This window comes from Diabrotica undecimpunctata, chromosome 1 (assembly GCF_040954645.1).
Source record: "Diabrotica undecimpunctata isolate CICGRU chromosome 1, icDiaUnde3, whole genome shotgun sequence".
NCBI classification, from domain to species: domain Eukaryota; kingdom Metazoa; phylum Arthropoda; class Insecta; order Coleoptera; family Chrysomelidae; genus Diabrotica; species Diabrotica undecimpunctata.
Window position 1 is genome coordinate 5,573,708 of NC_092803.1, and position 20,893 is coordinate 5,594,600.

At 35.8% G+C, this 20,893-nt stretch overlaps 2 protein-coding genes across 2 annotated transcripts; one reads left to right on the forward strand and one right to left on the reverse strand.

Annotated features, from left to right (window-relative positions):
• The first annotated feature begins 2,216 nt into the window (after positions 1–2,216).
• On the forward strand, positions 2,217–4,235 carry epsilonCOP (coatomer subunit epsilon). The gene is made up of 4 exons (XM_072536163.1): positions 2,217–2,375; positions 2,428–2,874; positions 3,330–3,554; positions 4,039–4,235. Exons 1-4 carry the CDS (start codon positions 2,271–2,273, stop codon positions 4,174–4,176), a joined length of 915 nt encoding a protein of 304 aa, XP_072392264.1. The 5' UTR covers positions 2,217–2,270; the 3' UTR covers positions 4,177–4,235.
• Positions 4,236–7,306: 3,071 nt separating this feature from the next.
• LOC140437576 (uncharacterized) lies at positions 7,307–14,809 on the reverse strand. Its single transcript, XM_072527181.1, has 5 exons — positions 14,590–14,809; positions 11,418–11,549; positions 8,643–8,772; positions 8,298–8,504; positions 7,307–8,057 (listed from the first exon to the last, which is right to left on the reverse strand). The coding sequence occupies exons 1-5, from the start codon at positions 14,617–14,619 to the stop codon at positions 7,369–7,371; spliced, it is 1,188 nt and encodes a 395-aa protein (XP_072383282.1). The 5' UTR covers positions 14,620–14,809; the 3' UTR covers positions 7,307–7,368.
• Between the last annotated feature and the right edge of the window lie 6,084 nt (positions 14,810–20,893).

Here is a 20,893-nt window from a genome sequence, read left to right on the forward strand (position 1 = left end):
TCGATATAATTTTATTTATTTCTCGATATAATTGTGGATTTAGGGAGGAAATTTAGACCAAAACAGCATCTGTTGGTCGTGCAAATTCTGCGGTTTATCTCTGCGGCAGTATTATTTTCAGTATTAAGGAGCACTCCCAGGTATACAAATTCGTTCACTGCTTTAATAACGTCGTTTTCTATAACAAGTGGTCGTAGGATTTGTGGTTGCGTGCTTATTTTCATATACTTCGTTTTGTTGGTGTTTATTATTAAACTATTTTTGTAGCTGATTCTTTTAATGCTACATACGCCTCTTACAGCGTTTTTCGTTCTCCCAACAATTGAACAATAAATAATTTATTGTTTTATTAAATCTAGGTCTTCATTAGTATTTAACTCATACCAAACCTGTGAGATCAGGTCTAGAATCGCGTGAGAAAGTCTTTTCTAAATTCCTTAAATATCGGTTTATTGATTGGTACAATGTATTTCATAATATGAATTTATAAAGTCGCTATGTTTAGGTTTAATCTTCCGTTAAATATCTTATGATAATTAGAGCAATCGCCAGATATAATGAACCAGAGAGGTGTATGTCGAAGAATAGATAGGACTATGACCTGTAACAACTGATAAAATAAGCAAAATTGCTTAAAACCGTTGTGAAGATGTTAAAAGACTAAGAATAATAATGATGGTATAATAATAACTCCATTAAAAGAAGAAGTAGATGTTAACGTTTCTTTTATCGATTTTCTTGAATGGTAAAATTATAAAATCATCCTTGCAAACTTTGAAGCTAAAATAGGGTAAGGTTTCTTAAGGATTACTTTTTCTGTTTACTGTTTATGTTTCTAAATGACATTCTTTTGTTTATAAGTCTAAGATCTCTTATTCTTCATTTCTACAAGACTATCGTTTTAACTCATTTCTCATGTGACGCCATCAGGGCCGTGCTTTATTTTTATTTTTTTTTCAGTCTGTATTTTAGTGTAGAATCTTTTTTTATTTCATCTTGACCTCCTCATCCAATTTATTTTCCTCTACGAGAACTGCCGTCTTTGCTATAAAAGGTTGGCTAGCATAACGACAATTTTATCTATTGAGACTACTGCTCGGCACTGTTCGATATACCTAACTACCAGAGAGCCATTCTCTCAACGTTGCTCTTGCCTCGAATCTACCTTCGATAACTCTTGGTATGTATGCCCACATGTAAAATGTTCCAGATAAGTACTGTAGTTTTTTTAAATTTCATTTGCCAATGATATCTCGTTGGGTTTCTTTACCATTTGTAGCACTTAGTGGTTAGTTATTGTAGACTTTAGTGGTAAATTGCTGGCATTCACTTTGTTTAATCCACGTTTGTTCAGCTTCCACTTCTCTACCTGTACAACAAGATCGAGAAAACAAGATATAAGCATCCGTAAAGTAAGTTTTAAGCTTAGGTATTGACTGCATAATTTTTGCTTCATGTTTTAAATTCATTTCTAGCTTTTTTTACTTTATTCCTATTTATTATGGGTATTAAAGTTGTTTTTTTTGGATTCCTCCATAAATCCGCTTCTTTTATTTGCTTCAAGTTCACGTTCTCACATTCTATGACCTAACTTTTTATCATTTCCTTTATTTGTTCCTTTATGTAATTTATGGGGATAATTTACTGATCCATGTGTCATCTCTTTTTCTCTGTTTTCTCACGTTTCTGTACCTTTTTTTTTATAATTTTTGGATATATTTATTACGTTTTTTATTAGTTCGTTTTCTTTATTCCGTATGAATTATTATTATTATTAATGTAATATTCACAACCAATGAAACAGTGCGTTTTTACGTAAAACTCTAATTCGAATATCTTCAGATTTAATAAAAATTTGTTAATACACATGCTGGCAGAGCTAGAGCCAAACCTGTTATAAATACAAATTTCTTTCCCATTTTTATCTGCGGATTGCGGATATACTTTTATGAAGAGTGTACCAGGTTGTTACTTTTTACGGAAAATCTGGAGAGATAGTAGTGTAAATAATTAGATAAACTTTAGTAGAAATTCACACTATGCAATACCTATGAAAGTTTATATTGTTACAAAAATTATTGGCATAAGTCTTATAGTTACATGAAAATACCTATTTAATGAAAATACCAAAATAGATACATCTTATGTTTTACAATCTACTTCAGTATCAGTATTCAGTAGTTCTTATGGTTCTTACTTATTACAAAATAGTCAACAGTCGTGTCACCAGTCAACTTCAAATAATTACAAATTACAATTTATAAACAAAAATGGCACGTCAGCAACAAGACGTGGACGAACTTTTCGAAATAAAAAATTATTTTTATATTGGAAATTACCAACAATGCATAAACGAGGCACAAAAACTCAGAAAGGTAAACATTCTATTTTTTTTTTCAACATATAGCCTAACATAACCTATTTTAGCCGTCAACGCCCGAAGTAGCCGTCCAAAGAGACTTCTACACCTACCGGTCCTATATGGCCCAAAATAAATTCCTAGTAGTATTAGACGAAATCCACGGGGCATCTCCTCCAGAAATCCAACCCCTAAAATACCTCGCTGATTACTTAGCTGGTAAAATCAAGAAGGATTCTGTGGTCGCCCAAGTGGAGCAACAAGTACAAGCAAATGCTAACAATGATACTCTAATTTTGGTAGCAGCTACTATTTATGTTAACGAAGGCAATCTCGAAGCTGCATATAAAGTTTTGCACGTTACAGAAAGCCTGGAAGCAATGGCGTTTATTATAGATATACTTTTAAAATTGGATAGAGTAGATTTGGCAAGAAAGAAGCTCAAAGAAATGCAAGATAAGGATGATGATGCAACTTTAACACAACTGGCTCAAGCTTGGATTAATGTAGCCACTGTAAGTATGTTTATGTATTCAACTGACAGTACAAAAATATAATATGAAACACTTGTTGAATTTTCATACCAGGGGCAACTAGAATCAAATGATGTTCCAAGAATACTAATTAAGTCATACTGGGTTTGTTGGCTCCAATTATGATAACATGTTATCTCTTCAGATGTTTCTGCTACAGGATCTCAGTTTTTCCAGTTTGCTTGATTCTTGTTTCTGGTTCATAGCTAGCAAATTATATTTTTATTTCTATTGTTTATATTACTGGTTTTTGCTGCCAGCTGAATTTGTAGACTGTTTCCATGTTATTTTATTTGGTTTGTACAGATTCACAATATTCCTCATTCACAAGAGGCCACGCATGATAGAAGAAGTAATAAAAACTCTCACAATAAGTGTTTTATTATTAATTCAATAATTAACAAAAAGTTAACATTTGTTTTTACTCTTTATTTTAGGGTGGAGATAAACTCCAGGATGCCTACTACATTTACCAAGAACTTGTAGACAAATATGGATCCACTCCATTGTTACTAAATGGACAAGCAGTGACTTTCATTGGTCAAGCCAAATATGAGGAAGCCGAAGCAGCTCTTCAAGAAGCACTTGATAAGGATGCCAACTATCCTGATACACTTGTTAACATGATCACCCTTCAGAGACATATGGCTAAAGCACCTGAGGTATGTTTTTTTCAGTTAATTTAAAACAAATTAAAGATTTGTAGAAACTTTAAACAATCACAGTCTTTTTTGAAGGTATTGTGTTGTTGGTTTTTGGTATTTTATATCAATTTTGGCCTTTTCTTCAGTTATCTATTCAGTTACCTTTTCGTCAGTTATTATTATATAGTATATATTATTATATAGTATTTCCATTTGTATTTTTTATTTGTATATATTGTGCCCATCTTTTCCATCCAGCTAAATTTAAAGTAAATGATTTTAAAGTGATATTGTCAATATGTTTGGAATGAGTTGGTTGGACAACTTTCTTGGAGGATAGTTCATTCAATCCTTTACTTATAGTAACTAAAGTAATTCATATCATGTGTGTTTCTATTTCTTATGTTTAAATTGTGTATTTTATCTTCTACTTGCTTTTATTATTTTATTCTAAGCGATAAAATGTGAATATTTAATATTGTTTTATTCTTTTTTTTTTTAGATTGCTAATAGATATCTGTCTCAGTTGAAGGATGCAAATCCTGATCATCCATACATTCGTGATCTGAAGATAAAAGAAAATGATTTTCACAGGATTTGCCAGCAATATTCCCCTTCAGTTTCAGCAATTCCAGCTTAATTGTATTATTTTGTATATAATTATTAATAAATATTTAAAAAATGTAAATTTCAGATAAAGAGTATTTTTATTTCTAAACTTATCTGCTATTTTAAAGGAAGGCAAATAAAACATGTAAATTTGAAGTGTGGAAAATGTTTTTATTTCCAATTGAACGTTCTCATTCTTAACCAGACAATTTTTGAAGATGAAAGTAGATAATTTATTGAATAGTCTACAGGCCACCTGTATTAATATGACAAACACGAGTAGGAATCTGAAATGTCTTCCGCAAGCAGCTGTTGCTCGTTCTTGGAAGAAGAAATGGAAATAGATGTCAATAGAACGTGGAAAAAATAAGAAGAAAAAAGAAATGACGCCATGAAGGTATTTATCAAATCCAACAAAAAAGGCATACAATTATCTCAACAACAAATTCAAAATAAACTATTACATTCTTCTGAAAACCCAATAAATCAATGCCAATCAAATTCACAAAAAGAATGTCTAATGTTCAAATAAAAAATCAAGAATTAGATTAGATTGAAAAGTCAAGAGTACAGTTTACTAACTTTTGGAATGCAAGAAATACAAACTCCTTTGACCTGATAATAAAAACTAAAAGTGGGTTTATTTTAAAAAGCAATTAAGGTAAGAGTCATATTAAAACACAGCTGAAATCATTAGTCTAGTCAAAAGTGGTCAAAGAATACAAAGAAACAAGCTGAAACCAAAATTAATCAACACCAAATAAATCACACCACACAAGTTTCGCCTGCGTCATATCAGTAGAATTGGATATTGAAGAGACACATAAATTACAAATAAAGCACAGACAATGCAAAATAATTAAATCCAGAAAAACCGGGAAACTTAAACCTCTGATTAGAATAATTAAGGGAGATAACTCATTACTTCAAAAACTAATAAGTGAAAGAGTGTTCTTTAAAAGTTACCACCATCTTCTTTATCCTAGACATCCCTCTCAACCTTCTCCTGTACGATGATCCAAATGTCTATTATATACCCACACTACGTTGTGGGAAGTGCCAAGGAAAATATTCAACATAAACATGTACTTCTCCTATTCCAGAGTAATGTTTGTTATGCAGTGCTGAAGACCACCAAATATGAGAGATTTCTAAATATATAATAATATTGACAATACTCCAGTATTTAGAGAAAATCGACTACTTATAGGGGAAGGGTAGGCAAAGTGGCCATGCTAAGGAATATTTTTTTTATCTTGAAGAAAATAATAGTCATTAAGAAGAATGATGCGCATACCTTGGGTGGATAGAGTTCGAAACGATGACCTCCTTAAGAGAGCCGGCGTGGAAAGAGAACTCTTTAAATTAATTAAAAAACGCAAGATTGGTTACCTTGGGCACATATTGAGAGGAGCAAAATATGAAATACCTCAGTTAATCCTACAAGGGAAGATCGAAGGTAGGAGAGGAGCCGGCCGCAAACAATTATCCTGGTTAAGAAATATTAAAGAATGGACAGGAATACACAATACAGGCGAGCTGTGTCACGCCGCCAAGAACAGAATTCTAGTAATGAGATAGTCGCCTACGCACTTTGGTGTATGGCATGTTAAGAAGAAGAAGAAGAAAATAAATAAGAAATACACTATATATTAACATATAACATATCCTATATACTTAGCTACATAAGGCAATTTTAATTTTCACTTTATCTTGGTAAATTTTTTAAATACATATTTTTTACACTAACCCTACCAAACGGCCACTTTGCCCTGCGGGGTGGGGCAAACTGACTATTTTGCCCGATGTAAAATACAAAATTTAAACTGAATTGGTATACTAAACAAAAGTGTATTTTTAAAATAAAAACATTGCTATCGTAGAAAAAGAGAGTTTCACACCGTACACCGAGTTTATTTACAAACGTCACAAATAAAGTCATTGTCTTCTTGACACCCAGCCCAAGCTTCATGTGCCCATCGTAAACAGCCCGAACACTTTAATGGTCCTTTATTTTCCCTTGACTTAGAATATAAGTCCCCGCAGAAAAGGCAATCAGTATCAGCACGCTTCGCTGATTTTGATTTCGTTTTCTGCTTTCCTTTAAATTTTTCTTTGGTTCCTTCATTCCTCTTGTTACTCTGCTTTCCTTTTTTTAGTTCCCGCTTTAATTTCTTAAGCCTTTCCTTTTCTTCCTTTTCTGCTTTTGCGGCTATTAGTTCCATCTTGAAAGGGCTTGAGGTCAAAACTGCAGCTGTTCCTTTTTTTCACTTATTTTCTCGTTTGATAATATTTGCTTTAGGGATTGGAACAATATCCTGTGGGCTTACTGCAAAAGTATAGTCCCCTTGCCCTTGGAGTTGCTGATTAAATCACATGTAGTACTTAAATAAGGCAGTGGACTGGGTTGGAATGTTGAAGTACTTGGCTTTGGCGAGATTTTAGAGATTAGAACGAATGTAGAGTTTGGATCTCCAGATCCTACAGTGACATTTTGTCTGTGGTCATTGAAAAACATAGAAATTGAAGCGTTGGATACAGATGTTGCTGGTCGAAAATCTATCTCTCCAGAAGGCGGGTTATTGATTTTCAGCTTCTTCAAGAGAGATAGAATCTTGCACGGAAATTTTTGTGGTCATGGTTGCAGCAAAATCCGCGTCAGTAAACTTCTGAAGTTTATAGGAACTATGCCACATTTTCCAAACCCCTTTACCATGTAGTACCCAATACCCAATAGTAGTACCCAATAGTTGAAGTAGCTGCACAATTGGAAATGCCTCTCCAAGAAGTATGGGATGGGGGGGGGGAAATGCAAACTGCAGTTGTGTGATTTTCCCTAGCCAGCCCTTTCAATGAAATCTAGAGTCGTCTTCGGATGGCTTTGCAAACTTCAAGAAATGGTCAAACCATCGTGTGAAAATCTCAGTTTGGACAATGGAGCGTGGAGAAACAAACTGACCCAGGTAGAATAACGCTCCTTGATAGACCCATTAGCCAGAGAAGAAGAGGAAGATCCAGAACAGAGTTCCTTGATAACATCGATAAAGACATAAGAAATATGGGAATAAATGTTTGGCTTGGAGGAACTCTGTGTGGGTCCTAACATTCTCAATTCTTAACCTTGAGGAGGCTAGGACCTACATAGGGTTTTAAAGCCACAATAATGATGATAAAAACAAACTTTATTTACATATGGTATATTACAGATTTTTATTAGAGTATTTTATTGGTTTTTTATTTTTTCTGTCGAAGATTGAGCTCTGTATACGATACCGCTACACAATGTTATAAAAATAGCCGAAATGGTGTACACACTATGCATACCCAAAAACTGCAGAGCTAGACTACTGATCATAGGGCACAAAAGATCGGACAAACTTTGTATACTGTCGAAACAACCCAACACTACAGCTTTTTCGTCAGCGCCAATCTTTTGCAGCAGCAGTTCCATTGTAGTATTATCCGTTTGTACTCTACTGCAAGAAATAATTAAAATAAAAGAAATATAGATCCAAAGATTAGAAGTTACACCTAGTACTCCATTGGCAGCTGCTAACAATAGACAACTGTGAAAGATCCTTCTATAGCCGATATCTGCACTGTAGTATCTTTTGTTAATTTTTAGCAAGGCGATGTTTGACAATACAGTGACAACACACATAATTGTGAACATATAAGCTATGTTTTTCTGTTTTATTCCTAGGCTGTTAAATATCAGCACCATGTTCATATCAGGTATACCGTAACTGATCGCGGTTAAAGTTTTGAGGAGGAAGACATGAGAGTATGTTGCAGATGTAGAGTAGGTCTTGAGGTTTCTTAGTGCTGTAGTTATTTCTTCAAGTACTGGTTTTGAAAGCTCTGATTCTTCTTTTTTGTTTGGTTGAATTACGGGTAAAAGTTTCACAAATCCTAGAAAAAGAAAACAAAATTAATTTTGCAATATTAGACTAGGATTATTGTCCTATGACATTTATGCAAAGTTGCCTAGGATAGTAGACATAAAGCCCAGTGGAAAGATTCATCAATAGACTTGAAAGAAACTAATAGCAAATGAAGAAATAATTTTAATAAATTAAGCAAATTTTTTACAAACTCTCTCGTTGAATGTAGCAAAACTTTTGGTCGTTTATAAAACGTATTTAAACTCACCTAAGCTTAAAATACTGTTTAGGATAATAATACTGTATAGGTAAAAGAATCCATTGGATAATTCCAAGAGATGCCCAGAAAGTAAAGCTGCTCCTACTCCAATCAAAGCACCGATTATACCCAACCTGCTGACATGCTGTGCTTGGTTTTCGGCATCTAATTGTGTTAAAATGGTACGCAGGATTATTTGACTGGGACTTCCAAATGCTGAGAAAATAAAAAAAAGATGCAATTTAAAATTTTACCAATTATTTCAATTGATTTATGTGCTTTCGTGATTTTCAATCCAAATAGGATTGTATATTGCGATGTAAAACAGTAAATTATGAATATGTTAATACTTACATGCTATTAATCTGGCGAAAAATAAAAAGTATAGAGATCCACTTAAATAGGATAATATCGTACCGACCAATCCTCCAAACAGACACCAAAATAAGAGTAGAGTGGGGCCTTTTTCGTCACTGAGGCGACCCTAAAAATTTTGAAAGATATAACTTCTGTATTATATTTATCAGTATATCTAGCACATAAATTGAAAGATTATATTTTTGATTAAATATTACATACAGTATGTTAAGTTTTGGATTAGATATTGCAAACTACATCTTCTTCTTTACGCGCCATCCCCGCGACGGAGGTTGGCAATCATCATAGCTATTCTGATCTTAGATGCTGCCGCTCTGAATAGTTTCATTGATGTGCATCCGATCATTCCCTCAAGTTACGCAACCATGGGATTCTTCTCCTTCCTACCATTCTGTTGCCATGGATTTTCCCTTGTATAATTAATTTAAGTATGTTGTATCTTTCATTACACATAACATGCCCCAGGTATTGCAGCTTTCGTGTCTTGATGGTTTCCAATATTTCCATTCTTTTGTTGACTCTTCTCATTACCTCGTCTTTTATTAGATGCTCTTCTTCTTCATGTACCATGTTCTTTCAGAACGTTGGTTACCATCATAACTATCTTACTTTTATTCACTGCCACTCTAAATAGCATGCTTGTATCAACACCATACCAATTTCGCAAGTTCTTCAACCATGAGGTTCTTCTTCGTCCTGGACTGCGTATGCCTGCTATTTTTCCTTGCATGATATTTTGTAGCAACCTAGGGGACCTCTCATTACATATCCGAAATACTCCAGTTTTCTCTGCTTGATGCTTTTTATGATCTCAGTAGTCTTGCTGAGACGTTCTAGTATTATGGAGTTTCGAATCTTCTCCACCCAGGAAACTTTTAAAATTCTTCTATAGCACCACATTTCGAAGGATTCAAGGCGATTTAGATCAATTTTATTTACAGTCCAGGACTCGATACCATAAAGTAAGACCGAGAACACGTAGCAGCGAAGTAGGCGAATCCTCAATGCCAATTTTAGGTCTCTGTTACATAACACCTTGGACATCCTTCTAAAAGCCGCTCTAGCTTGCTTTATCCTAGATCTAATTTAGCCGTGACTTTCTGTGTTACAATTTAATTGCTGTCCAAGGTATACGATTTTATCAACTTACTCAAGTTTGGTATTATTTACATATATGGACGGTTTTATATGCTGTTGTTTACTTATTACGAGTATTTTGGTTTGTATGTTCAGATCCAGACCTGCCTCCCTACAACTCTCAACGACACTATCAAGTAATGTTTGCAGATCATCTTGACTAGAAGCTAGGAGTACTGTATCGTCCGCATATCGCAAATTATTGATGACTTCACCGTTCACAAGTATTCCTTTTTGTTTTTCAGAAAGTGCTTTTCTGAAAATTCTTTCGGAGTAAACGTTGAAAAGCGGGGGTGACAAGAAGCATCCCTGCGGTACTCATGGCTTTTATAACCTCAGAGCGTGTTACATGCTCGGTCCATGATATCTTCAGGATTCTTCTATACACTCATAGTTCAAATGCTTTCAACTTTTTAGTAGTCGACGCGATAAGTGTCCATGCTTCTATCCCGTAAAGCAGAGTCGAGAAAATATAACACCTTGCCAGCCTAACTTTCAATTCTAATTTCAGTTTTCTTGCACAAAGTACCTTTCTCATGTTATTGAAGTTTGTTCATGCTTTCTTTATTCGAACTTTGCTTTCTTTGGAGTAATCGTTTGTGTGTTTAATTATTGTGCCAAGATAATTGTAGTTTTCAACTTGTTCTAAAGTTGTACCGTTGATTGTCAGGCTTTGATCATTATTTTGGGTTTTTGATATCCTCACAAATTTGATTTTCTTGATAATCCATATTCTTCTCCATACTCAACTATCTTGTTCATTAGCTTTTAGAGGTCTTGGAGGCTGTCTGCTATTATGATAGTATCGTCCGCATATTTAGTGTTGTTAATTGGTGTTTAATTAACCTTTATTCTTGCTGTTTCTCCCTCAAGAGCTCTTTTCATAATTTCTTCAGAGTATGCATTGAATATTAGTGGTGACAATACATACCTCTGTCGCCACCTCTTTTAATTTCGAACTCTTCTGATGTGTGTTCATTATTGCGTATGTGTGCATGCTACATTCTTCGAAAGTAGTTGTTTGGATAAGCTGCTGCGTTTTCGAATATTTAAAATTCTTGTAACCGTTCTTTTTCCTTACTTTCCTTACAGTAAAATTGCCAACATTTAGCTCTCTCTAGCAACGCCTCTACTTAAACGTGTTGAATCTACCTCGATTGTTGCACAAATTTGTGTATCCCGATATTTTGTTTCCTCAACTTTTTCTGGTGACACTTCTTGAGCGTGACATTTTCTGCAATTTTTGAGGCAATCACAACTCTCAAAATTTTTAACAATATTAACAACTGATTGTACGCAGGGAACTGTTCTCCCCTCAAAAAACACAGAAAATAAAAATCTACACACTGTTGTCCAGAATTACCAGCATAAAACCATTTTATTATTTGTTGTTTTCTGCGGACGTATAAGCAGACATGTTATTTACAAAAATAAATTAAAAATCTACGCTCTTATTGCTTTAATCAACCACGGTATAATGACAAATTATTGGCAACGGGGCAACGGAGGTTCGTGGAAAGTCGACGGCGCGCAGTGTTGCCATCTATAGTGTGTATACCTAATTAAAAACGTAACATTTCATTTTTGGTATTTTTTTGACTAAAAAAGTCTTACCGCTATGGGCTTCCATAAGAAACTAAAAAACGCCGTAGCTGTTCCTGTGATGCCAAAGAATGTATAAGGTCCATTAAGAGCTAGGACTTGTGGAACATAGACCGAACTAAAGCAAACAAAATTTGCAATGTCCTGAAAATAAAAAAAATTGTTATATGACTTGAATTATAACTATGTTGAATTTTGTCAGAAAGTTTCAAATTTCGATTCCAAGAAAAAATTCAAACGTATACTTAACAAATGTTTCGACTAACTAATGAAATTATTTTCATAACTGACTATGATATCTAACTCCGGTATACTAGTCCCAAGCCTGGGGTCTTAACACAAGAGTTGAGAAAGAAGGAGAAATCGAGGAGTAACCACTCGCTGAACTAACCAGGTTTTATCTGGCTCGGATGATTGCATCTTGTGAGGGCCACTGCCTGGGGAAAAGAGTAGGAAGCTGTTGTCTTATAGCTAGCGTCGTTGGATTGTCAAAGGTTAATGGAAGTCAATCTTGATCACAAATTACCCGGTCCTCCAGGTTAGGGGTTAAGAAAAAATGCTTTTTGCAATATTATCTACTAAAGTACGTCTATTATATACAATGATAAGTAGTTGCAAAAAAAATTTAAGCGTTAGTGTTTTTTTTTGTTCCAGAAGTGTATTATTAATTACGCAATTACTTAAAACTAATAGTGACTTTGCACGATTAAAATTACACTTTGCATGATGCTTTTATTTTTTATTTTTATTTTGATTAAATAAATAGTACGATAAGATAAGCCAGTAATTAATAGAAGAAGCAAGAAAAGCACAACTTAAATTGCAAAGTTGAATAATAAAAACAAAATAATTATTATTCCTAATTCGCGCCAAATATACACAGGTTGGTGACACTGAATTCACGTCCAATAAATAAGAAAAATAGGACATGTTCTATTTCGTCAATTTCTTCACGAATTTATTCACGGCAAAATTGGATGTCAAATTGGGCTTTACACACATCAAATTTGACCTTGAAGCGACTTTATGAATTTCTTCGTGAATTTATTGTTGGTGTAAAGCGACTATAAGATTTTTTTCAACTTTTTTCTTCTGAGGTTATACACAGTAGACATACCTAGAACACCAGGTACACTACTAAGCCTCTATGCCGATGACACAGCGATAGCAACCAAACATAGAAATGTAGACATAGCGGTAAACAACTTACAAACAGCGCTAGACGACATAGAAGAATGGAGTTTAAAATGGAAAATTGCTAAACTCCGAAAAGACACAGGCTGTACTTTTCAAAACGAGGCACCAACAACCAGAAGAACAGGTGACTGTGCAAGACAATCCCATCGAGTGGAGAAGCGAAGCAAAATACCTCAGAGTAATCATAGACAAAGGCTTAACGTTTAGTAAACATGTAGACGCTACAGTAAAAAAGGCCAACATGGCAAGAGCATCAATAAGAGGCCTAGCAGGAAGAAAAAGCAAACTTAGAATAAAAACAAAAATAAGATTAATAATTAGTATAATTCTTCCTATACTAGCATATGCATCTCACGCATGGGCGCACATATGTAATACATCAAAAAAGAAAATACAAGCGGCACACAACAAAAGCATAAGAGCAGTCAACGTACCGAGATACGTTGCAGAAAGATTCCTCTTTAGAGAACTACAACAAATCAGAGTGACTGATATAATGAAGGAAAAAGCAAGGACAAAGTTCGTGGAGATAGAGAATCATCCCAGTCACATATTGCGAGAGATCATGAGGTACGACGCTTTCCACAGATGAAAGCACAAAAGACAGAGAGAAAACAAAACACGAGAGAGAAAACACTTCAAAAAACAACAACAACGCACAATGAAGATAGTTCGTAGCTCATAACACTCGTGGACAATCGCTAAATTCAACGTGGGCCCAGTTGCCTTAAGAGAACAAACTATATATTGTTATATTATCACATATTTGTATATATTAAAAAAAAATTAAAAAATACTAACAAAAACCGGCGCAAAAAATAACAAAAAAACGCCAAAAACCCGGGCACGTAGGGCTCGACCCCTTAAGCTCCAAGTCGCCGACCTAAGCCTAGCTTAGAGCAGAGACTCGAGTAAGCAATTTTAGTTGGCGGATAAGCCGCAGTAAGATAACAGGATTATAGCGACAATGCACTATCCTGAGTTTTGAATTCGGTTAGGAAACCATGTTGGGGTTCTATTACCCAGGACTCCCACATGAAGAGCATTTGGCTGATAGTTGTGCCCCTATCGCGCATCAGAGTGCTATAGGGGGAAAAGGGATGGTCTGAGAGTTAATACACCTCGCTCCAATAAATTGTTACACCTGAACGTAATTCTTAGAGGTGAACATGTCTCACAGGCTGGGTTTAATTAAATTGCTTGCTTGCTTGTTCTTCTGGGGTAGACTACGTTGGCGTAAAATGAATAAAGAAACGTAAATACGCTTCCCGGGGTGTGGGGATTTAACAAATGATGTACTATTACGAATTAATAGTAATTAAATTAACACGAACTATTCCTTCGATAGCTCTGGCAAGATAAATGAACTTTTACTCATAGGTGCAAATAATTATCAAAATTTAAATGGCTGCAATAAACAATCAAAAAACAATTTAAAGGTTGAGGTAAAACTAGGTGAAGAACTTACCGCTAATTACCATGATTTGCACTACTTGTAGTGCATGTTTTTACGATTCTCCTTACAATTTCATCATATTTTCTCACCTTTTCTCGTGTTGTTATAAAAAAGTTATAAAAAAATATAAAATAACGTTTGTTAAACATCATTTTATTTTTATAATATGTGTATATGTATGTATATTATTTATATTACTGACTGTATATCGCAACGTTACTACACGCGTCTCGAATCATACAAAAACATCATACCGAGCGACAGAAAGTATTCACTTAAAAAAACGCCGAAATTTCTAAACAAAACGTATAGGTTTTCTTACTATAGGTATACATTAACGGAAAACTCGTCTAATAATCTGGCTATTGCGAGTCCTGGACTAAATACATATTTTCCTGGGCTAATACAATGTTTTATTTTGGTAGATCTGTCCTATCTCTCAGGCCAAAATATATATTAAGTAGCGATCATTGCAGCCTGTTTCAAACTATAAATAACATTATTTGTAGTATGTTAACATTATATACATACCAAAGCAAAAATTATATACGGAATAAACATTGTCTTTTAAAATGATCGTCACTTGTACACTAACCACATGACATCATAACACAAACTATAAACATTTACGGCAATTATTTAGTGCTTGTCTGCTAACTACTGTAAATAACGATACATATTTTTTTGGCCTAGGAAACGATAATTTTTATTTTTATCAAGTGTATATTGCCAGTCATTGACAGTCAACAGCTAGTTTCTATATAAGATAAAGTGATATGTGTTATCTAATAGATATAAAACCGAATGAATTTAATGAATTCCTTTAATTGCAAGTACAATATACAGAGTGTTTCAATTGGAAAAAATCGGAAAATTGGATGACAGGACAAATTTGCGAAGAAATTTTCAGATTTCTGGTACATATACGATTTAATGTATTAAGATTTTCTTCTTGTTCCGTTTCGAATTTTTTTATACTATCAACCTTCCGCCGGCTTTGTGGGACAAATTTACCATTTAAGTAAGGTGGGGTCATTTAATGAACTGTAATACTAATTACTAGATTTACAAATTTTGTACAGCCCAAAGTTTAAGTTTGTATCTTCCCGACTCCTGCTCGCGGAGATAAGAATACAGCCGGGGTAATTTATCCCTGCCTATCGTAAGAGGCGATTAATTATCACCTCGGGGGAACAAATAAGGGTCTAACCACCTTCTGTTGTCTCCGGGTGCTCTGTAGAGGGCTTCGAATATACTGTCGAGAGCTCCTCTACTTAAGTCCATTTTCGGGTTATGGACTTGGAAAATATTTATCTTCGGTGTCTTGCCTTGAAAAAGGCAAGATATTTCTTACATGACAATTTATTCGTCGAAATAAAAACACCAAGTTAAGTTGAAACAATTCTCAGCCACAGAGTATAGAAAATAAATGCAGGAAGCAGAGCCCCGAGAGCACTAAGCTCTCGGAGAGCCCGTGAGGGACTGACTTGGCTGACCTGAAAATCGCCAATATTTATATGCGCTGTTCGAGCGATAAATAGGGATTTCCAGGTCAAGAGCCAATGGGAAAATTCGGGGCGGGGCGATGCGCATCGAAATGCGTACTAGTCCACAGACTATGACATTCGATGACATCCCCCCTCATCTGGAGACTCTGCGGCTGGGAAAAAAATATTTATTGATTAAGAAATAAAAATGTGAAAATACACAAGAAAATATGCATAAAATACAAGTAAGATGTTCATAAAATGTTCAAAAAGAAATTCACACAACATTGCACTACTTACAGGGGGAGATCGGTGGTGATAACGGTATCTCAAGCTCCTACAGGTCCATCCTCGGTCGGTGTGCCAACTCCTCCAACGGACTCGTCTTCTTCTCGGTCGTCCGGATCCCATCTGCCATATCCAACAGGGTTTCGTAGAGCACCAGTGTGCCGAAGCCTACGTGGTCGTCCAACCACTTTCGGTAGGGGGGCGATGACTGGGTCTACTCCGGGACTTCCATCGGCATTTGGGGCTTCTAACTTCGAATAAGCCTGGCTCGTCAAAGGTGTCTGCACGTCGAAGGCGTCAGGTCTGCAGAAGGCCTCGATGTCGGAGTGTTAGAGTATTGCTTTCTAACACTACGTGGTTCTCCCCATTCTTCTCTTGACTTCAACCTATGTTGAAGTCAATGGTGTGTTGCCTTCTGTGAATTCGAACTGGGTCATGGGTTCGGATTTTAACCACGTTGTCGGGCGCCATGTCACCTCGGGGGAACAAATAAGGGTCTAACCACCTTCTGTTGTCTCCGGGTGCTCTGTAGAGGGCTTCGAATATACTGTCGAGAGCTCCTCTACTTAAGTCCATTTTCGGGTTATGGACTTGGAAAATATTTATCTTCGGTGTCTTGCCTTGAAAAAGGCAAGATATTTCTTACATGACAATTTCTTCGTCGAAATAAAAACACCAAGTTAAGTTGAAACAATTCTCAGCCACAGAGTATAGAAAATAAATGCAGGAAGCAGAGCCCCGAGAGCACTAAGCTCTCGGAGAGCCCGTGAGGGACTGACTTGGCTGACCTGAAAATCGCCAATATTTATATGCGCTGTTCGAGCGATAAATAGGAATTTCCAGGTCAAGAGCCAATGGAAAAATTCGGGGCGGGGCGATGCGCATCGAAATGCGTACTAGTCCACAGACTATGGCATTCGATGACATAATGAGGCTCGTATGCGAGACGAGCCCCTCGCGGGATCACTCTACTATCATTCCACAGAACCAAGATAGCTGCGTCCCTGATTCACCCTTTCCCCATTAAAGGCGTGGGGTTCCGGCACGTACCTTGGGAGACTTAAGAGTGGGAGAGGAGAGCTCCTCAGCGGCGACCTGTCAAACGTGATAGGTCGATACTCGACCTGCGTTCACCTTTCCGCTCCGTGGAGGGGATAACGGACGGGTGTACCGCAACACAGGTACTACGGGGAGGGCGGAGTCCCGCGATGCTTCATGCAACGCGCCACCCTCAAATGGTGTCGGACTCGTAGGGGTTAGTTGCTAGCTAACGGTCGTATGCCGTAAGACCAGGTAGACCAGGGTCCAGCTGATGCTTTAACATCAGAGGGTACACGAATTCGTCAATGTCTGAAGATGTAGGGCATATAGAAATAACGTTATATAACAGACTATTGATACCAATTCATATACGAAAATTAGGATGAATTGTGTTCTCTTCGCCGTTTATTTTTATATATTCGGCGGCCTATATATATATATATATATATATATATATATATATATATATATATATATATATATATATATATATATATATATATATATAGGGGAATTGGGGCTCAAGCAAGCAATTTCAGATTCGAAGATAAGTCACCAGAGATAGCAGGAAAAGAGCGCCTTACGCTAACCTGCTTTGATCGGGATAGGATATCGTGTTCTAGTTCTTGTACCCAGGACTTCCACACGACAAGTACTTTGCTGATAGTTATGCCCCTATCGCGCATCAGAGTGCTATAGGGGGGAAAGGGATGGTCTGGAGCATTGGAGCGCGGTGGAGTGACTTCTGAGTACAAGAGTTAATCCTCCTCGTCCCAATGAATTGTAACACGCGAGTGTCATTCTTAAGGAGTGTACAAGTCTTACAGATTGGGTTAAATTAAATTGCTTGCTTGCTTACTGAGACATTTTTTAGAGGTATAAAATAGCACAAATAACCTAAATGGTAGACGCTTGTAATAAGTACGTATATTTACTTGACCTGAACCTTTAGCACTAAAAGAAACATGTATATGAACGAAACCTACGGACAATAAAATAGCCAGATGTTTTTCAAGGCCACGTGGCTAGAGGGTATTCAGTTAGGGACTGACTATCTTTTGAAAAAATGTTTTCAGAATAGTATAATATATATAAAAAGTATACCAAGACGGGTTCGTTTCGATTTAATTTGAGTCTCTTACCACTCCCTAACACGTGTTTCTGGGTCTACCCGTCATCAAAGAGAGTTTGCAAGAAGGCTCAAACTTTCCTCACTAGAGGTCTCTATTAGCATACTTTTGTAATTATTTTTCCTATAATTGCCAGATTAGTCGGTGCGTTTTGGTTTAGTTTGAGTCTTCTTACAAACTCTCTCTGATGACGGGTAGACCCAGAAAAACGTGTAAGGGAGTGGTAAGAGGCTCAAATTAAATCAAAACGCAACCGTCTTCGTATATTTATCGTCCTTACTCGACACAATGAGTACAAGAATGATGGTAATTTATATGGGTAAATTGTTGATGTATAGTGGAATATAAATATTTTCAGCATCGCTCTAAATGGCTTAATTAAGCTTGAGTATACAGTTTACTTTAATTACCATCGACACATTCAACTTCATATATAAAAAGACACAAATAGGTATTTATACTTGTCTTAAGTGCCTGATATGTATGTATATACGTGGCTTATATGTGCATATCATGTATAATGTGACTTTTAGAATCGCGATGTCTCAGGAATGATAACTTTTAGGAAAAAATCATTCCAATTATTTTTGTAGATAATTTTAAGATCTACAACTTTGGTTTAAGGTTTTTTTTATAAAACTTACCGTTTTCAAGAAAAGTCCAAAAAACCTTAATTTTAACCTTTGACCTCGAATAACTTTTGTAGCACACATACGATCTATGGGATTTTTAAAACTTTATTTGTAATGGTAAAACCTAGTTCTCCACCAATATTTGGCTTTCAGGGAATTTTTTATTTGACCACTATTTTTATGTCTAAATTGACCTAGATTGACTTATTCAGTTGAAAACTATAAGGTGTAAACGCATACTAAAAATAGATCACTTTTGAAATTTACTCTGCCGAAACAGTTGTAGTGATAATAAAGTATAGTAAATCTTGTGGAAATTTTGAAAACAAAAGTTTTCATCGTTTTATTGTTAGATATTTACGTTTTATTTTAGAGAGGTACTGTTTAGACTTTAGTGTAGTACATTGGCTATTCCATAAGTTTTAATTGCATTTAGTTTATTTATAGTACCTCCTTATCATTTTTGTTTAATTTAAAAGAGTAAATTATTTTTTATTTATTGCTGGTCGTGTTATTATAACCATTTTGTAATAAATATAAGTTTACTAGTAAAGGTTTCTTTAATAATAAATTTGTTATTGGGTGTGTTGTTTTTTCTACTGTATTTTTCAGTTGTACTGCTAACTTAAAGGCTAGTTGTGACCTAAAGCCAGTTTATCAGACGGCAGACCAATTAACACAGCTATTGCTCAGTTCAGAGTGTTACAGAGGTGGAATTGGTCGCAATCAACATTCTTGATTCAGAGACATTAGAAACTGGTGCGTCCTACTTGATATTAGCATAATAATCAGAACAGCGGAAGACTAATCCGTACATGAACGCCTACAGGCTAAATAATGCATGGTACCAAAGGAGGATATTGCTCCCCATAATCCGAGAGGTGTGGGAAACAAACCACATTCTAGCGGGCTGGAAAAAAGGTAACATTATCAAGCTTCCAAAAAAAGGCAACCTCACACTGTGCAAAAATTGGAGAGGAATAACCTTGCTTACTGTCATAAATAAAATTTTTGCGACCATCATACTGAAAAGAATAACAAACAAGGTTGAGTTTCGAGCTAATCAAGCAGGCTTTAGGCCAGAATCCTCCTGCATAGACCACATTAATACTGTGAGGGTAATAATGGAACAATCGGTTGAATGGAACACACCCCTATACATGGTTTTTGTTGATTTTGAACGTGCCTTTGATAGCTTGTCTCACGCTGCTCTATGGAAAATTTTAGAGCTAAGAAACATCCCGCAAAAAATAATTTCTATTATAAAGTCACTATATACTGATGCAAAATGCAGCGTGACACACAATGGAATCAACAGTGACGAATTCAACGTACTTACTGGAGTTAGACAGGGATGCATGCTTTCTCCGTTTCTTTTTAACATAACTATAGACTATGTTCTCTCCAAACTAGACTCCGACACAAGAGGGATACAATGGACGTTAACCACACGCCTAAGAGATCTAGAATACGCGGACGATATCTGTCTATTAGGTCAAAGGTTCCAAGATCTGGCTTACCAATTGGAAACACTTTTCACTGAAGCCAATAAAATAGGTTTGAAAATCAATATTAGTAAAACCAAGTTAATGAGAATAAATGCAAGGAACAACACGCTATTTACTATCGACAATATGTAGATTGAAAATGTGGAAAACTTTACGTATCTTGGAAGTGTCATAACAGAAAACGGAGGTACAGAAGACGATATTCGTATGGGGATACGAAAAGCTCAACAAGCTTTCAGCACGCTTGACCCTGTTTGGAGATCTGGCGAGTATACTACAAAGACAAAGATCCGAATATTCCGATCAAATGTCATGTCTAACACCCTCACAGACAAACTGCAGGTCTTTGTTAACAAATGTCTACGAAGAATTGTTCGTATATTCTGGCCTAACACCATCAGAAACGACGATCTGCTACACCTGACCGAACAAAAGAGGGTACAAAATGAAATTAAGTCCAGAAAGTGGGGTTGGATCGGTCACACACTCCGAAAAAATAGTTGCAGTATCGCAAAGACTGCCCTAGAGTGGAATCCCCAAGGGAAAAGAAAAAGAGGTCGCCCAGTACAAACTTGGAGAAGATCCATCATGGACGAGATAAGAGGCCAAGGAAAGTTTTGGAATGAGGTGAAGGCCTTAGCGCAAAATAGAACCCGATGGCGCGTTTTCACTGAAGCTCTATGCTCCACTTAGGAGTTCAAGAACCTTATATATACCAAAGGAGGAAAAACAATATTAAAATAAAAAAA

Excerpts from the sequence above, each read along its gene's own strand:
- epsilonCOP (XM_072536163.1), top strand. The coding sequence starts at position 2,271 with ATGGCACGTCAGCAACAAGACGTGGACGAACTTTTCGAAATAAAAAAT. Across the intron at positions 2,376-2,427 it reads AGGCACAAAAACTCAGAAAG|CCGTCAACGCCCGAAGTAGC; the intron begins GTAAACATTCTA and ends AACCTATTTTAG. Across the intron at positions 3,555-4,038 it reads ATATGGCTAAAGCACCTGAG|ATTGCTAATAGATATCTGTC; the intron begins GTATGTTTTTTT and ends TTTTTTTTTTAG.
- LOC140437576 (XM_072527181.1), bottom strand. The coding sequence starts at position 14,619 with ATGTTTATTCCGTATATAATTTTTGCTTTG. Across the intron at positions 8,773-11,417 it reads TCTTATGGAAGCCCATAGCG|GGTCGCCTCAGTGACGAAAA; the intron begins GTAAGACTTTTT and ends CAAAATTTTTAG. Across the intron at positions 8,505-8,642 it reads TTTCGCCAGATTAATAGCAT|CATTTGGAAGTCCCAGTCAA; the intron begins GTAAGTATTAAC and ends TTATTTTCTCAG.